The 19,085-nt window shown below is 44.6% G+C and overlaps 2 protein-coding genes across 2 annotated transcripts in view; one reads left to right on the forward strand and one right to left on the reverse strand.

Moving 5' to 3' along the window:
• The window catches only part of ATP5PD (ATP synthase peripheral stalk subunit d), a 69,201-nt gene extending 65,859 nt beyond the window's left edge, over positions 1–3,342 (reverse strand). The window contains exon 1 of the mRNA XM_082271202.1: positions 3,216–3,342. The gene's annotated coding sequence lies outside the window, so the exon portion shown is untranslated. The remainder of the gene's footprint in view (positions 1–3,215) is intronic.
• Positions 3,343–3,814: 472 nt separating this feature from the next.
• The window catches only part of KCTD2 (potassium channel tetramerization domain containing 2), a 378,328-nt gene continuing 363,057 nt past the window's right edge, over positions 3,815–19,085 (forward strand). The window contains exon 1 of the mRNA XM_082271441.1: positions 3,815–4,150. Coding sequence (XP_082127567.1) covers positions 3,893–4,150 — 258 coding nt within the window. The 5' untranslated portion in view covers positions 3,815–3,892. The remainder of the gene's footprint in view (positions 4,151–19,085) is intronic.

A 19,085-nucleotide genomic window follows, 5' to 3' on the forward strand; every position in this document is an offset into this window, starting at 1 on the left:
TCTTCTCCTCTCCGGGGTCTTCTGCTCTTTTGCTGTCCCCCTCTTCTTGTGTTCTTCTCTCCGGGGTCTTCTGCTGTCCTCCCTTCTTTTCTTCTCCTCTCCGGTCTTCTGCTCTTTTGCTGTCGGCTGTCGGCTGTCTTCTTCCTCCGGTCCTCCTCCTCCGACGTCTCCGCTGATTATGCCTATCTCCGGTCTCTTCAGCTTATTATATAGCCATTAGGGTCATGGCCCCGATGACGTCATCGGGAGGCCCCGCCCCCTCGTGTCACAGATGACGTCATCTGTGACATGAGGGGGCGGGGCCTCCCGATGACGTCATCGGGGCCACGCCCCTAATGGCTATATAATAAGCTGAAGAGACCGGAGATAGGCATAATCAGCGGAGACGTCGGAGGAGGAGGACCGGAGGAAGAAGACAGCCGACAGCCGACAGCAAAAGAGCAGAAGACCGGAGAGGAGAAGAAAAGAAGGGAGGACAGCAGAAGACCCCGGAGAGAAGAACACAAGAAGAGGGGGACAGCAAAAGAGCAGAAGACCCCGGAGAGGAGAAGACAAGAAGGGCGGACAGCAAAAGAGCAGAAGACCCCGGAGAAGACCCCTGAGAGGAGAAGACAAGAAGAGTCGGATGAAGATTTTTAATAAACTTTCCAAAACGTCTCTTGTCGTTATTTCCATACACTGCCTTTTATGGGGTGAATGGGTAGGGGTACAGTGTACCCCATACCCATTCACATAGGGAGGGGGTCCGGGATCTGGGGGGCCCCCTTGTTAAAGGGTGCTTCCAGATTCCGATGAGCCCCCTGCCCGCAGACCCCCACAACCACCGGCCAGGGTTGTGGGGATGAGGCCCTTGTCCTCATCAACATGGGGGCAAGGTGCTTTGAGGTGGGGGGTGCAGAGCTCCCCCTGCCCCAAAGCACCAACACCCCCCCATGTTGAGGGCATGTGGCCTGGTGTGGTCCAGGGGGGGGTGGGGCCGCTCGCTCGTCCCCTTTCCTGGCCTGCCGGGCTGCATGCTCGGATAAGGGTCTGGTATGGATTTTGGGGGGGACCCCACGCCGTTTTTTCGGCATGGGGCTACCCTCAAATTCCATAACAGACCCGAAGGGCCTGGTTTGGAACCTTGGGGGGGAACCCCACGCCGTTTTTTTCACATTTTGGCGTGGAGTTCCCCCTCAAGATTCCCACAGCGCAAGTCACCCCGCAAGTCGGATCCGACTTGCGGTGTTGCGGTGCGATCTCCATTCAAATCAATAGGCTCCCATAGGGAACCATTGATTTTGAATGGAAGAAAAAAAAAACGCTGCTAAAAGCAACGTGGCAAAACGTGCAATAACGCCAATGGAAAAAGCTACTGAAAGCACGTTTTTACAGCTGCTTTTTCCGGCGTCAGAGCTAACTTTGACGTACGTTTTTTCTAACGCCCCGTGTGCATGGGGCCTAAAAATCAAAATGTTTTAAAATTTTCGGCCAATTTGTTTTATGCTACCTATGTTTGGTAAAAAAAAAAATCGCAAAAAGCGTATTTTGATTGGTTTGCGCAAAAGTTATTGCGTTTACTAACTAAGGGAAAGATTTTTGTCATTTTTGTTGTTTTTTTTTTAACGCGTAATGGCGGCGATCTGCGATTTTTTTTGCGGTACTGCGACATTGCGGCGGACAGATCGGACCCTTGACTGACATTTTTGACACTTTTGGGGTTACCAGTGACATTTCTACAGTAATCAGTGCTATATATATGCACTGTTACTGTAAAAATACACTGGTAGTGAAGGGGTTAACTTTATTTGAGAGGGAGGGGCTGTGTGTGTCCCTAGGGGCGTGATTCTAACTGTGATTGGCTGGGGCTTCAGCTGTATGCAGAGTGATCAACGGATCTACATAGTAGATCCAGATGATCAGCTCTCATACAGCGAGGAGAATGACAGGCAGCTTGTTTACACAAGCTGCCTGACTTTCTCCCTCTCCCCCGCCGATCGCAGAGTGGCCGGCGGACATCGGGTCCGCCGGTCACATGCGCGGGGGGGGTCCGTGACCACTCGGGAGCGGTAGCGCGCCTCCGGGGGCGCGCGCTCGCTCCCTAGACCCTCACAAGCTAGTGACGTAGCCCTACGTCACTTTGCCTGTGAGGGGCGGACCGCCGACGTAGATAGTCGTGCGGCGGTCGGCAAGTGGTTAAAGAGTGCCCAGCCTATGGACACTGAACTAGTTTCATATTCTTATAGAGCAGTAAGCTTGTTCACATCGGTGCAATTTGATAGGTCAAATCGAAGCCTATTGCCATCAGTGGGAGCGTCCCAATCGGTGCAGCGTCGACTTTGCAGTGCCGCACAGATTTCCAAAAGTAGTTCTTTTACTACTTTTGGCTACTTCAATAGACATCTGTGCATGAACCTGCACAGAGTTCTCTCAAGTTGCCCCCCGAAGTCAGACTGAAATAATGCTTTGAAGTCATGCGAGTTCACATGAATTTGCATGAATTCAAAGCCGTGTCCTGTGTGAACAAGATCTAAAGGCGATTTTAATCAGCTGTCTTATGACAACTTGGACAGGTTCGGTTTTATCACACTGTCTGGGGCACCTACCAGCTTTACCAAAATGATATAAGGCTGTATATAAAAGCCAGGACTTTGTACAACAGAAGCGACGGGAGATGTAACTCTTACCATACACTGTATAATCTGATTGTCCATTCTTCTTTAGATTTACAGAGACAATGTCAGTAGAGGTCATTTCCTTCAAACCGGACACAATCGGGGAGGCCCTGTACTACAACCGTGGATATGAAGGAGATTGAATGATCAGATTGTACAGTGTATTGCCAACTCTAGGTACCAACAAAAATACCTGTCTGCGAAGCTGAACGCTGATCTACATCCAAAGGGTTACAAAGGTCAGCCCATAGGGGGACAGACAAAGGTCAGCCCATAGGGGGACAGACAAAGGTCAGCAGCGTCATCCTCCATGCTTCACTCAGCAAAGGCCCCAGCGCCCAGCAGTGTTAAAGAGTCGACATACATGTGTCCCTATGAATCTTTCTTAGAAGATTGAAGCCGGCCGGCCGGTCAGAGAATCCCCTTCACCGCCCCTCGCACACCCACCGCAGGCCTTATCACAGCGGGTACTTCAAGGTCCCCTCCATAGGGCAATACCTATCTGCCAGGAAATTATCAGTGAATGGGGGAAGCATGTTCTCCTCATACATCATTCCTCACCTCTATCCTCCGACCTCCACTCACACCAGCCAGAACTCCGCAATGGCAGCCGCCACCAGAAGCACCAATAGGCAGGAGCGACACAAACTCACTAACCACCAATCGCGAGAGAAATAGTCAGAGAACGGAGCGCAGAGATTCGCTGAAACCTTCTACGTCACCTTCCCAAGACGTGGAAAAGAGTCCACCCACTACTGCCTGACCTTGAACGACGTCGTGCGTAATTCTGGTGTGTTTTTTAAACGTAGCGGAAACGTGCCGCGGTAATACTGTTATATACGAAATAAAGGGATTGTGTAACCCGCATATTACGGTTATTTGTGTGCGTGTTTAAGTTCTGTAATGCACTAAGCATCGTGTTCTAGTATATTAGCGAAAAACCTTGGTGTATCAAGATGGGTGTAGCAATAGGCACGCGGAGCTGACAGCTCAGGTGTCAATAGAATGTGCTGCAGCAATATGGACGGGGCACTATGAGCTAGTATGTGACGATACGGACAGCGGTGGCGATGGCTCGGGTGTAGCATGACGCACTTACCCCGGAAGTGACGGGGATAGGGATGTTCGTCTTCGTGGTGGCCTCGGAAATGACCGTTCCTGTCCCGGAAGCAATACTCGTTACTGTTATCGGTATTATGGCACTGCAGTTCTCTACATTCTGTACGGCTTGACAAACCATGGAGGAACTACCGCGGGGGTCCACGTGTAATCTGGCCATACCGGTTACCCGGAGCGGACCCCCCCACCCGGGCCTGCCCTGCTCCGGTTCCCGCAGTCCCGGCCATCAAGAAGCTACCGGTAAAACGGGCGGAAAATGGGTCCGTCTTAACGTGGGCGGCACGTACTTCCAGACCACCAAACAGACCTTGTGCCGGGAGTCCAAATCTTTCCTGTACCGTCTGTGCCAAGAAGACCCGGACCTGGACTCCGACAAGGTGCTGACCTGGAGCCGCTGGTCGTCATTGAGAGATGTGTGTTGAGAGGAGCAGCAGCCATGGTTACCCGCAATGTACAGGGGTCCTTTCCCAGTACACTCCTATACACACATATAGTGTGTACATTGAGATGTAGAGAGTTTCCTGAATATGTTCGCTTTTCCAAACTGTGTGCAGTGCTTGCAGTACGTTCATGGCACCCCAAATCTGCGAGAGAGAAAAAAAAAGCCACATGAAGTGCCTAAAAGGGGCTGCCCTATGTGTGAAGCCCATTCAGTTTAACCACTTTACCAGCGGAGGATTTTGCTGTCTTCTGTCCAGGCCACTTTTTGCTATTCGGCGCTGTGCGACTTTAACTGACAATTGCGCGGTCATGCGACGCCGTACCCAAACGAAATTTACGTCCTTTTTTTTCCCACAAACAGAGCTTTCTTTTGGTGGTATTTGATCACCTGTGCGATTTTTACTTTTTGCGCTATAAACAAAAAAATAGCGTTTATTTTGAAAAAATAACAATATTTTTAACATTTTTTTAATATGAAATTCCCCCCCAAAAAAATGTAAACAAATTTTTTTAAAAATTTTGGCCAATTTGTTTTCTGCTACCTATGTTTGGTAAAAAAAAAATCACAATAAGCGTATTTTGATTGGTTTGCGCAAAAGTTATTGCGTTTACTAACTAAGGGAAAGATTTCTGTCATTTTTGGTGTTTTTTTTAACGCGTAATGGCGTTGATCTGCGAATATTTTTTTTTTTTTTGCGGGACTGCGACATTGCGGCGGACAGATCGGACCCTTGACTGACATTTTTGACACTTTTGGGGGTACCAGTGACATTACTGCAGTAATCAGTGCTATATATATGCACTGTTACTGTAAAAATGACACTGGCAGTGAAGGGGTTAATTTTATTGGAGAGGGAGGGGTTAATGTATGCCTGGTGCTTACTGACGTGTGGGGGGGCAGGTGACTTTGTGAGACAGGGACAGATCGGATGTCCAGCTATGCTGAACACTCCGATCTGTCAGTCCCTGTCACTTAGGAGATCCGCCCGCTCTGTTTACACAGGCGGGCGGATCTCCTCACTCGATTCCCCGACGATCGGGGCAGAGCAGCGGCGATCGCCGCTGCTCCTCCCCTGGCCCGACTCCCGCTGTGAATGAAAACAGCGGGAGCGCGCCTACAGGGGGAGGAGTCCAGCGACGTAGGTCTACGTCGCTGGACGGGATCGTGCCACTTTGCTGCAGTACGCTCAATGTGAGCGGTGGGCAAGTGGTTAAAGAGCTGGAAGAACAAAATATATAAAAAGGGGGAATCCTCCCCTCTAAGGCCCCTTTCACACTTGTACGACTTGAAAGTTGCGTGACTTTCATGCGATTTGAAGCAATACCTGTGTAATCTAGAGGTCTATGGACCTCAAGTCGCATCAAAGTCGGACCAAAGTAGTGCAAGGACTACTTTGAATTTGCTGCGACTTGAAGTCGCACAGATGTGAATGGTACTCATTTGAAATCATGGGGTAAGACTTGTCATGTGACTTTGCAGTCTCATATTGCAGGACAAGTCGCACAAGTGTGAAGGGGCCTAAGCTATTGTATTCTGACAGCTGGAAAACTTCTCGGCCATCAGAATACATTAACCACTTCCTGACCACCCACCGCCTTTTTACTGCGGCAGGGTGGCTCTCCTGCGCAAACCGACGTAGGGCAAGCTCCGATTGCTGCCTGAGACCCGCGATCGTTCCCCACTGAGAGAGAACGGTCAGCTGTTGTAAACACAGCTGACCGTTCTCCCTGGAATGGTCATAGAGCCCATGTAATAAGGAAATTGTAAAAAATTGGCGCTTTTTCCTCAATGGGCAGAAGTCCACTGTAATAACTATGGAATTCCTGGTGTGTTCAAGTGATATGATAAAATAAATACCTTCAATGTGTTGAAAAAGTTATCCTAAAAAAAAATATATAGTAACTATATTTTATAAATGCTACTATATATATATATATTTTTTTATAACTTCAACACATTGAAGGTATTTATTTTATTATATCACTTGAACACACCAGGAATTCTATATTGATTACAGTGGACTTCTGCCAATTGAGGAAGTAGCGCCAATTTTTTTTTACATTTTCCTTATTGCATTAAGTATGTGGTGACGCAATTGGCTGCTCTTTCTGTAGATTATTATTTTATTTTTTTTATACATTTGGATTCATTTATATTCTACACACTCACCCCAACACATACGTCTCATACCCCATTGGTAACGCGTTGGCCTTCCCTCAATCTTTATACCATTGAGCCCATGTGATCCTTCTATATAAGATCACATGTCTCTATGGCCATTTCAGAAGCCACGCCCCCCCACAGTTAGAATCACTCCCCTAGGCTCACATTTAACCCCTTGATCACCCACAGGGTTAACCCCTTGCCTGCCAATGTCATTATTACAGTAACTGCATATTTTTAGCACTGATTACTGTAGTAATGTAACTGGTACCCCCAAAAATGTCAGGGGTCCGATCTGTCTGCCGCAATGTCACATTCCCGCAAAAAAAAATCGCAGATCGCCGCCATTACTAGTAAAAAAAACAATAAAAATGACATAAATCTTTCCTGTAGCTAGTAAAAGCAATAACTTTTGCACAAACCAATCAAAATACGGTTGTTGCGTTTTTTTTTTTTTTTCACCAAAAATATGTAGCAGAAGACAAATTGGCCTAAAATGTTAGTTTGATTTTTTAATTTTTTTTTTGGGGAATGTTATATAGCAGAATGTGAAAAATATTGTTTTTTTTTCCAAAATTGTCGCTGTTTTTTTGTTTATAGTGCAAAAAATAAAAATTGCACAGGTGATCAAATACCACCAAAAGAAAGCTCTATTTGTGGGGAAAAAAGGACATAAATTTTGTTTGGATACAGCGTCGCATGACCGCGCAATCTGTTAAAGTAACGCAGTGCTGAATCGCAAATTAGGGCCTGGTCATTAAGGGGGCAAATCCTTCCGGTCTTAAAGTGGTTAATCAGCACTGTTGGCTATAACTGGCGGCACTGATCAAGTGGAAATTTTCCAACAGGGCAGTGGTACGGAAGTTGATCAATAGATACAGTGCCTTGCAAAAGTATTCGGCCCCCTTGAACTTTTCAACCTTTTGCCACATTTCAGGCTTCAAACAAAGATATAAAACTGTAATTTTTGTGAAGAATCAACAACAAGTGGGACACAATCATTAAGTGGAACAAAATTTATTGGATATTTCAAACTTTAACAAATAAAAAACTGAAAAATTGGGCGTGCAAAATTATTCAGCCCCCTTAAGTTAATACTTTGTAGTGCCACCTTTTGCTGCGATTACAGCTGTAAGTCGCTTGCGGTATGTCTCTTTCAGTTTTGCACATCGAGAGACTGAAATTTTTGCCCATTCCTCCTTGCAAAACAGCTCGAGCTCAGTGAGGGGTTGGATGGAGAGCGTTTGTGAACAGCAGTTTTCAGTTCTTTCCACAGAGTCTCGATTGGATTCAGGTCTGGACTTTGACTTGGCCATTCTAACACCTGGATATGTTTATTTGTGAACCATTCCATTGTAGATTTTGCTTTATGTTTTGGATCATTGTCTTTTTGGAAAAGAAATCTCCGCCCCAGTCTCAGGTCTTTTGCAGACTCCATCAGGTTTTCTTCCAGAATGGTCCTGTATTTGGCTCCACCCATCTTCCCATCATTTTTAACCATCTTACCTGTCCCTGCTGAAGAAAAGCAGGCCCAAACCATGATGCTGCCACAACCATGTTTGACAGTGGGGAAGGTGTGTTCAGGGTGATGAGCTGTGTTGCTTTTACGCCAAACATAACGTTTTGCATTGTTGCCAAAAAGTTCGATTTTGGTTTCATCTGACCAGAGCACCTTCTTCCACATGTTTGGTGTGTCTCCCAGGTGGCTTGTGGCAAACTTTAAACAACACCTTTTATGGATATCTTCAAGAAATGGCTTTCTTCTTGCCACTCTTCCATAAAGGCCAGATTTGTGCAGTATACGACTGATTGTTGTCTTATGGACAGGGTCTCCCACCTCAGCTGTAGTTCATCCAGAGTGTTCATGGGCCTCTTGGCTGCATCCCTGATCAGTCTTCTCCTTGTATGAGCTGAAAGTTTAGAGGGACGGCCAGGTCTTCGTAGATTTGTAGCGGTCGGATACTCCTTCCATTTCAATATTATCACTTCCACAGTGCTCCTTGGGATGTTTAAAGCTTGGGAAATCTTTTTGTATCCAAATCCGGCTTTAAACTTCTCCACAACAGTATCTCGGACCTGCCTGCTGTGTTCCTTGTTCTTCATGATGCTCTCTGCGCTTTAAACGGACCTCTAAGACTATCACAGTGCAGGTGCATTTATACGGAGACTTGATTACACACAGGTGGATTCTATTTATCATCATTAGTCATTTAGGTCAACATTGGATCATTCAGAGATCCTCACTGAACTTCTGGAGAGAGTTTGCTGCACTGAAAGTAAAGGGCCTGAATAATTTTGCACGCCCAATTTTTCAGTTTTTTATTTGTTAACAAAGTTTGAAATATCCAATAAATTTTGTTCCACTTCATGATTGTGTCCCACTTGTTGTTGATTCTTCACAAAAATTACAGTTTTATATCTTTGTTTGAAGCCTGAAATGTTGCAAAAGGTCGCAAAGTTTTCAAGGGGGCCGAATACTTTCGCAAGGCACTGTATACCTTCTGTACAACCTCTCTGCTCATACATGGATCCAAATTCGGCTGTTCCCTGCTGAACCAGTCGAGTTTCAGGACATGTTTGGTAGGCTTAAGGTGCTCTTCACACTTATACGGTCTGTTGTAGTGCGTTAATTTGAGAGGGAACTAATAACCTCTTCCTGCCCAGCCTATTGTAAAATTATGGCTGGGTGGGAGCACTGTTCTAGAAGGACGTCATATGACGTCCTTGCAAGATCGCACCTCACCGGACACTGCCGATAACAGATCACTGTACCGACTGGCTGCCGGTACCATGTGATTGCTTTGGCCAATCACAGCAGATCACATGACAGTTGTACACAATGAAAGGCTTTGTTACATGCCTTTTATTGTGTACTATTTTGATGAGCTCTGTAATTAGTGACAGTGATCCCATGGTACGGACAGGGCCAATCACAGCCCATATGTACCATGTGATTAGCTGTGGCCAATCACAGCTAATCACAAAAGTAAACTCTGAATGAGTAGTTTTCAGATTAGTACAGCGATCTCCCCGCTGAGCTATTGAAAAAAATTGGTTGCTTCTATTTGTAAAATGCACAGTTATAAGCAATCATAGTGCAAAAAAAAACAGATCACCTCCTCAGAGTAGTACAGTATACAAATATAATTTTTTTTTTATTTATATATACTGTCACCAATCAGTGCCTAATCACTGCCACACCAGTCGTATGATGAAGCTGTACTCCACTGGTGACTACATTAAAAAAAAAAAGGGGAAAAATAAATATTTTTTTAATTTCTTCATTCTCCAAAAAAAAAGTGGCAAAAAACAAAAACTTCAAAAAACTTGTTATGCTTCTTACTAAATACCTTGGACTGCCTACTCTTCAAAAAGTGGTAGTTTGGGGGATATTTGAACTGATTCTGACTCTGATTCTGATACTGATTCTGGCATTTTTGGGCTTTAATGAGAGGTACATCAGGATTGATCAATTTTCGTATATATATATATATATATATATATATATATATATATATATATATATATATATATATATATATACACCATAGTTTGGGGACTCTAATGGACCATACACACTATAAGATTTTCTGAAGACTTTTTCCTTCAGACTTACCAAAACCATATAGTATGAGGTCAAACCTAAACACTTTCAATTTGTATGCAATCCGGCAGGCCCTTGCACTACATAGAAAAGGTAAATCTGAGGGAAATCTAACCACAAAAGTTGGATAGTGTGTATCCAGCTTAAGGCCCTGTTCACACCTGAGTGTTTTTTAGCTCCTAAAACGCTTATCTCTGAAGTCTCAAAAAGCCCAACAAACAAAATCCCCATTCATTTCAATGGCCCCTGCTCACATATGAGCGTTTTGTCGCCTGCAACAAAACGCCTGAAGCTCAAAAAAGTACGCAAGCTTCTTTTTTGGCAGATTACAAGCGTTTTTGTTAGATGTCAATGCCTGCCTCCAAACACCTGCAAAAACACCTGGAAAAAAACCCCAAACAAATGCCTTGAAATGATTCAGGTGTGAAGGGAGCCTAACTTTCGTACAGACTAAATAATATACAGTACACTGATTTGGGGTATTTTCACTTAAGAAATGTAGCAAAATCATTTTGGCCTAGAAAGAATATTGATTTGCCAAAATTTTTAACAAAGGAAGAAAACCTTTCTTTAACCACCTCCCACCCGGCCACTGCACATATACGGCCGGGTGGGAGTCTTGTCCTTCTGATCGGACGTTCTGGAACGTCCTTCAGAAGGAGCGAGATCGTGCCGCATCTGCGCAATCTCGATGTGCCTGTGTCCCTCGGGCACAGAGCAACAAGTTGCGGCAGGTGGGCCCTGTGATTGGCCGTCCTGATCACATGACGGCTGTGTCCAATCACAGCCGTCATGTAATGTAAATACAGCCGTTGTAACGACTTTGATCTCTTCTTCTCCTCACACAGATCCTGTCAATGAGGAGAAGAAGATGAACTGTGGTGCAGCCAGGGGGATCAGTGAGTTTTTCTAATTACTCTCTGATCACAGGGGGGGTCTGTGCTGGTAATCAGAACATTGATTACCAGTGCAGGCCTTGGGGGGGGGGGTGCCACTAGAGCCACCAGGGATGGCAATCAGGGCGCAGAGAGTCTGCCAGTGGTGCCCTCCCTATCAGTGCTGCCCACCAATGCCATCTATCAGTGCCACCCACCAGTGCCCATTATTGCCCATCAGTGCCCACCTAAACAAAAAAGCTTTTTTTTCTCCAAACTTTTCGGTCTTTTTTTATTTGTGCTCCAAAAAGAAAAAACCTTGCGGTGATCAAATACCACCAAAAGAATGCTCTATTTGTGGGGAAAAAATTACACAAATTTGGTTTAGGTACAGTGTTGCATGACCGCGCAATTGTCATTCAAAATGCAACAGCGCTAAAAGCTGAACATTGGTCTGGGAAGGAAGGGGGTTTAAGTGCCCAGTATTGAGGTAGTTAATTATCAGTCTTTTTTTCCTTTATTTTGCAAAAAATAAAAAAAATAGCGGTGAATAAATACTACTAAAAGAAACCTCTATTTGTGTGGAAAAAAATGGCACAAATTTCATATGGGTGCATTGTTGCATTACTGCGCAATTGTCAAAGTGTGACAGCGCTGAAATCTGAAAATTGGCCTGCGCAGGAAGGCGTGAAATGTCTGGTATTGAAGTGGGTAAAGTGGAATTCCAGTCATACACCGAATTAGCCTTAAAACTCCCCTCCCCCTCCTAACATCTTTGCTAATTTAAACTAAGAAAGATGTATAGTCTGTACTTTTTTCAGGCCACTCAGGTCTGGTCATGTGTTCTCTGTGTCAGCCAGTGCAGCTGCTGGGGAGAGGAGGGAGCGCCAAGAATGGATGAGCCATGGAAGACTATGGGTGACATCGCTCCAGGCTTTACTAGCCATCGTCGGAGTGTTCTCTCCTTTCCCCTGCAGCCGCTGATTAGAAATTACAATGCACAGTGGCAAGAGGCTATTTTATTGGACTTTGTATTTAAAGCACTGTTCTACTGGACTGTAGCACTTTACCAGTGGAAAAATCATTGGAGATTTCCACCACTATTCATTGTTTAGTTGATATTTCATGTTCCCTCTCCCACCTCTTGGCCTTTTAGGAGCTTCTAAATGCCAGGAGGCTGAGGTGGGTTTTTGGGTTGATATTTCATGTTCCCGCTGCTGCCTCCCAGCCCTTTAGGAGCTTCTAAATGCCAGGAGGCAGAGGTGGGTTTTTGGGTTGATATTTTGTTCTGCCCATATTGGTCATAGTAAAGTGCTGTTACAGATTATACTGCAATGTTGTTGATGTTGCTGCCATCTAGTGGTCAGAGTTAGTTATTATAGTTATTATTTCCCAGAGCTTGACAGGAAGTAGTGTTTTCTTCAGAGGGAGGGGCTGTAACCTTTAACCTGGAACTGTATTTCCTCCATTTCTCAACTGACCTCCTGATACAGCAGACAGCATGTAGAAGAGCTTTCATCTATTCTTGGATTAATGATGGAATTGTCTGTAAGTACCTTCACTGATGGAGTGAGGCTGCTGTATAATGTTTAATGTACTGACACATATGTTTTGTTTATGCTTATGTTGTAGTTTTACAAAATTATTCAGAAAAAAAGAATACATACAGATCTTATGTCTCACGTTTCTTCACTTCTGAATTATTGTTAAGCTGTCTGAATAGTGTTATACAACAGTTCAATAACGCAAAGCAGAACAGTAAAAAGACAACCACGTCCGGTCGGGAATAAACTGAGACGCCATTACTGCAGCATGAGTCTAAGATCAGGAACAAAGTACAAGGCTGATGTCACCACACTGCCGACATAGCAAGGCAGGGAGAACATTCCCGGCGCCCAGCAAGACGATGCACAATCGCATGCATCCAGATCTTCACGGGCTAGCAAGAAGTCCTCAGCAAGTTCCTCAGCGGTTAGAGCTTGTGCCAAGGCAGAAGCTTCCCGCGTCCAGCTACAGTACGCAGAAAAAGAAGCCAAAATGATGCAGGAGTTAGCAGCAAAGAAAGCTGTCATGGCACAAGAAAATGTGGAATTAGAATCAAAATTGCTCATCCTGCAGCGACAGGCTGCAGTTGCTCAAGCAGAGGCTGATGCCTACATGGGAACAAGTCGATCAGGAAGTTAAAAATCATATAAAGGCGCAGAGGTTCTAGAAAAACCTCTATTCTCTGCAGATCGTACAAGTGAGTACATCCAGAACCTTACTGATGCACACATAAAGGCACAGTCTCTTAAACCTGAAGCAAAATTAGTCAGGCCGAGATCAACAGACCCCCTGAGCAGGCCCAATCAACCACATGAAGTCAGTGGCTGCCAGCAAACCAAGAATGAAGCACCAGAAACCCCTAAGAACAAAAAACAAGTGTTCCCATCACCTCAACCTATAGACTACATGTGCGAACAACAATGTGCAGTGGATCTCACCAAATATCTCATCCGCAAAGAAATGGTTAGCTCAGGCTTTCTCCAATTCGATGACTGTCCTGAAAACTATTGGGCATGGAAATCTTCCTCTCTGAATGCCACTGAAGGCCTGAACTTATCACCAGCAGAAATGCTTAATTTGATGATAAAATGGCTTGGTACCGAGTCAGTAGAGCATGCGAAGAGGATGAGAAGAGCAAACCTGTTCAATCCTGCAGCAGGACTCAACATGACCAGGAAAAGACTAGAAGAAACGTATAGATCCCCAGAGGTAATAGAAGGAGCACTGTTGAGAAAACTTGAAGTCTTTCCCAAGGTGGGCTACAGAGACAACGTGCGGCTACAAGAACTAAGTGATCTTCTACTAGAGATAGAATATGCCAAAGAGGATGGCTACTTGCCAGGACTTTCATATCTAGATACAGCTAGAGGCACTAATCCCATAGTAGAGAAACTGCCCTCAAATCTGCAAGACAAGTGGATGTCTGTGGGAGGTAAATTCAAAGAAGATTATAGAGTCGCCTTTCTCTGTGTTTTCTAGGTTTGTCCGACAGCAAGCAAAAATCCGAAGTGATCCCAGTTTCGCCTTCACCACCAGCGGCAATCAATCACACAGACCTGAGAGACCTCACAGACCTCACGGTAGGACCTCTGTATCCACACACAAAACAGCTGTATCTTCAGAAGTCACAGACTACCAAAGCACCCACAAGGTACACACCATAGAAAACCCTGATAGACATTGCCCAATACACAAAAACCCACATCCACTAAAGAACTGCAAAGGCTTTAGTAGCAAACCCATTGCAGAGCGGATGTCTTTCCTTAAACAAAACGGCATCTGCTTCAAGTGCTGCGGATCTACTTATCACATTGCCAAAGACTGCAAAATACTAGTAGAATGTACAGAATGTGGCAGTGAGAGACATATTGCAGCTTTGCACCCTGGCCCTGCTCCTGCTCCACTAGAGACTGTAGAACCCAGGAAACATCAGGGCAGGGAGCAACAAGAAACCCCACTCTCCTCAGTAATGTCTAATTGCACTGAAGTATGTGGACAAGGCAAGAGTGCACGATCATGCTCAAAACTCTGTTTAGTGACTGTGTATCCCACTGGCAAGAGAGAAAGGGTAGTGAAAATGTATGCAGTGCTAGATAAACAGAGCAACAGATCCCTTAAAAAGGCAGATTTCTTTGATATATTTAACCTTAATGCAAGTGCAGTTCCATACACTCCAAGGACATGTGCGGGGACAATTGAAACCACAGGGAGAAGAGCTACTGACTTTACCGATGAATCCTTCAATATGAAAGTGCAGTTCCCGCTTCCTACCCTAATAGAGTGTGGCATGATACCTGATGACAAAACTGAGATTCCCTCTCCAAAAGTAGCCCATCACCACCCTCACCTCTGCTCAATTTCTCACCTTATCCCAGCTGTTGAGCCAGATGTTTCTATCCTACTTCTTGGGAGAGACATCCTTCAGGTACACAAGGTGCACCAGCAAATCAATGGACCTTATAATGCCCCCTATGCACAGAGACTGGACCTGGGGTGGGTCATTGTAGGAGAAGCTTGCCTGGGGACAGTGCACCAGCCTGACAACATTAGCACCCTGAAGATGTCTGTGTTAACAAATGGACGCACATCCCTTCTCAGTCCCTGTCACAACAGCTTTGTTGCCAAGGAAAGCTTTGGCGGGTCAACACAACACTGTGACTCTTCTACACTATATGGTAAAGAATTAGTCAATTCCAACATTGAAACAGACAATCTAGGGATTACAGTGTTCCAGAAAACTAAAGATGATGACAAACAGGCCCTCTCTATAGAGGATCAGACCTTCTTGCAGATCATGGACAGAGAGGCTTACCAAGATGACAATCACAGTTGGGTGGCCCCTTTCGCACACCCAGACGTGTTTTGCCTAGTAACAGGGAACAAGCCATGAAGCGTTTGCATTCACTCAGCAAAACACTGCAGAGAAAGCCAGAAGTGAAAAGAGATTTCATTGAATTTATTAAAGGGATGCTAGACAACGATCACGCTGAAGTTGCAGAACCACTCGAGACAGACAGGGAACACTGGTATCTACCAATGTTTGGTGTCTACCATCCACACAAACCTAACCAAATCAGAATAGTTTTTGATTCCAGCGCAGAGTATAAAGGAGTCTCTTTAAATGACATACTTTTGAGTGGCCCTGACCTAAACAATACTTTGCTAGGTGTCCTCATGCGCTTCAGAAAAGAGCCTGTTGCTTTCACAGCAGATGTGCGACAAATGTTTTATTGTTTTCTTGTCAGAGAAGACCACAGAGACTTTCTACGTTTTCTCTGGTACAAAGACAATGATATAGACAAAGAAATTGTCGAGTACAGAATGAAAGTGCACGTATTTGGCAATAGCCCATCTCCTTCTGTCGATATATACTGCATTCAAAAAGCTGCCCAGAAAGATGCAGAGCGCTATGGACAAGAAGCCAAACACTTTGTATTGAGACATTTCTATGTAGATGATGGACTCGCTTCTGCTAGCACACCTGAAGATGCCATTTCCATCCTCAGTAAAGCAAAGCAAATGCTGGCAGAATCCAACCTGTGTCTTCATAAAATTGCTTCCAACAGCCAAGAAGTAATGGAAGCCTTCCCTGTAGCAGACAGAGCTAAGGACCTTAAAGATCTTTGCATAGGTACAGACACTCTTCCCCTGCAGAAAAGCCTAGGCCTAAGTTGGGATCTAGAATCGGATAGTTTTGTTTTCAGAGTTTCCTCAGAGGAAAAGCCTTTTACACGTAGAGACATTCTATCTACCGTAAATAGCCTCTATGATCCCCTAGGGTTTGTATCGCCTGTGACAATAAGAGGTAAGGTCCTAGTTAGGGAACTGTCATCTGGGAAAAGTGCATGGGATGCATTGCTTCCACAGGAGAGACTAAGTGAGTGGGTTCAATGGACAGAATCCTTGCAAACGTTAGAGCACCTAAAGATAAGACAGATGATATGTGCCCGTATCTCTATCATCAGCTTGCAGGAAGGAACTGTGTATCTTTTCAGACGCATCCACCACAGCTATAGGTGCAGTAGCTTACTTAAAGGTAATTTATGCAGAAAATGTGTGTCATGTTGGATTTGTCATGGGAAAGTCCAAATTAAGCCCTAAACCAGCCCACACTATTCCTCGTTTAGAGCTGTGTGCTGCTGTACTTGCAGTCGAAATGTCTGAGCTAATCACAGATGAACAAGACATTGACTTTGATGCTGTGAAATTCTTCACCGATAGCAAGACTGTCCTAGGGTACATTTGCAACACCACTAGGAGGTTCTATCTGTATGTCTCCAACAGAGTGAATAGAATCAGGCAATCTACACATCCAGATCAGTGGTTCTACGTATCTACAGAGCAAAACCCTGCAGATTATGCCACTAGACCTACTCAAGCAGCATGCCTTCAGGACTCTATATGGCTCTCAGGCCCATCCTTTTTGTACCAACCACACTGTGAGCAGATAGACACTGCTAATGTTTATCCACTCATAGAGCCCGAAGCTGACCCTGAAATCAGATCGGAAATTACGAGTTTCAGTACCAAAGCTTCTGAAACCACACTTCATTCACATTTCTTTGAGAGATTTTCTTGCTGGAAGATATTAGTTAAGACCCTAGCCAGACTCATCCATGTCGCTAAATCCTTCCGGAGAGAAACCAATAGCGATCAGGTCAGAAGGTGGGAAGGTTTCCATGAACAGGTCAATTTAGTGGAACTTGCTCAGGCAAAGTCTGTTCTAATTTCTTCTGTTCAAAACAAGCATTTCCAGAAGGAAATTGACTACATAAAAAAAACAAGACATTCCCAAAACAAAGCCGTCTTGGGAGGCTTAGCCCCTTTTTAGACAAGAATGGGTTGTTGAGAGTAGGTGGACATTTGTCTCTTGCTGAGATTTCAGAGGAAGAGAAACACTCTGTCATTATACCTTATGATCACCACATTGCGACACTGCTTGTTGGGTACTATCATGAACAAGTAGTTCAGCAAGGGCGACACATCAGAGAAGGTGCAATTATAGATCTGCAGGTTTTTGGATTCTTGGTGGCAAACGCTTGGTATCAGCTGTTATACACAAATGTGTCATCTGTCGCAAGCTGCGAGGAAGATTACAAAGTCAAAAGATGGCAGAGCTGCCAGAAGACATAATTGCTCAACCACCTTTCACCAATGTGGGCTTAGATGTATTTGGTCCGTGGTCTGTTTTAACCCGTCGCACTAGAGGAGGCAGCGTGGACAGTAAACAATGGGCAGTCCTTTTCACTTGTTTGTCTACCCGAGCTGTACACATAGAGCTTCTTGAAGCCATTTCAACATCAAGCTTTATTAATGCCTTGAGGAGATTCTTGTCAATTTGTGGCCCAGCAAAACTGCTCCGTTCCGACAGAGGAACAAACTTTGTGGGAGCCTGCAAAGAACTTTAACATTTGTGACAGTGAATCACAATTGCAAGACTTTCTCCAAGACAGAGGATGTACATGTGTATTTAATCCTCCACTCTCCTCACACATGGGTGGTGTCTGGGAGAGACTTATAGGTATTACCAGGCGAATCTTGGATGCTATGTTGCTACAAACCAAACCTGCTCACTTGACCCATGAGACTTTAAGCACCTTTATAGCAGAGGTTACAGCTATTATGAATGCCAGACCTCGGACCCAGATACACCTATGGTCCTTACCCCAGCAATGTTGTTAACTCAAAAGGTGAACTCTGTCTGCTCCATCTGGAACCATAAGTACAACCCAAATTCATGCAAAACAATGGAAGCAAGTACAATGCTTGGCAGACACCTTTTGGAAAAGATGGAAGAGAGAGTATCTGTCAAACCTGCAACGCCGTAGGAAATGGACTGAGGATCGCCCAAATGTAAAAGTGGGTGATGTTGTTCTGTTGAAGGACAGCCAAGAGAGCAGAAATTAGTGGCCGTAGGACTTATTGTCAATGTTCTACCTAGCAGGGATGGCAAGGTTAGAAAGGTCAAGATTGTAAAAAATGAGACTGCCAGAATTTATCTCAGACCTATAACTGACATTATAGTTTTGATCTCAGACTAACTAGGATTCCATTTTCCTGTTTATATGTTTTTTCTGCATAGCAGTAATTGGGTAGTGACATAATAAATTATGCCAGACAGGGAGTGTTCTGCCCATATTGGTCATAGTAAAATGCTGTTACAGATTATACTGCAATGTTGTTGATGTTGCTGCCATCTAGTGGTCAGAGTTAGTTATTATTTGCCAGAGCTTGACAGGAAGTAGTGTTTTCTTCAGAGGGAGAGGCTGTAACCTTTAAACTGGAACTGTATTTCCTCCATTTCTCAACTGACCCCCTGATACAGCAGACAGCATGGAGAAGAGCTTTCATCTATTCTTGGACTAATGATGGAATTGTCTGGAAGTACCTTCACTGATGGAGTGAGGCTGCTGTATAATGTTTAATGTACTGACACATGTTTTGTTTATGCTTATGTTGTAGTTTTACAAGTTATTCAGAAAAAAGAATACATACAGATCTGATGTCTCGTGTTTCTTCACTTCTGAATTATTGTTAGGCTGTCTGAATAATGTTATACAACAGTTCAATAACGCGAAGCAGAACATATTTGATGTTCCCGCTGCTGCCTCCCAGCCCTTTAGGAGCTTCTAAATGCCAGGAGGCTGGGGTGGGCTGATTGCGGTCACATGATTGGAAAGCTT

The sequence above is a fragment of the Pelophylax lessonae genome (genome assembly GCF_965119305.1).
Source record: "Pelophylax lessonae genome assembly, chromosome: 11".
NCBI classification, from domain to species: domain Eukaryota; kingdom Metazoa; phylum Chordata; class Amphibia; order Anura; family Ranidae; genus Pelophylax; species Pelophylax lessonae.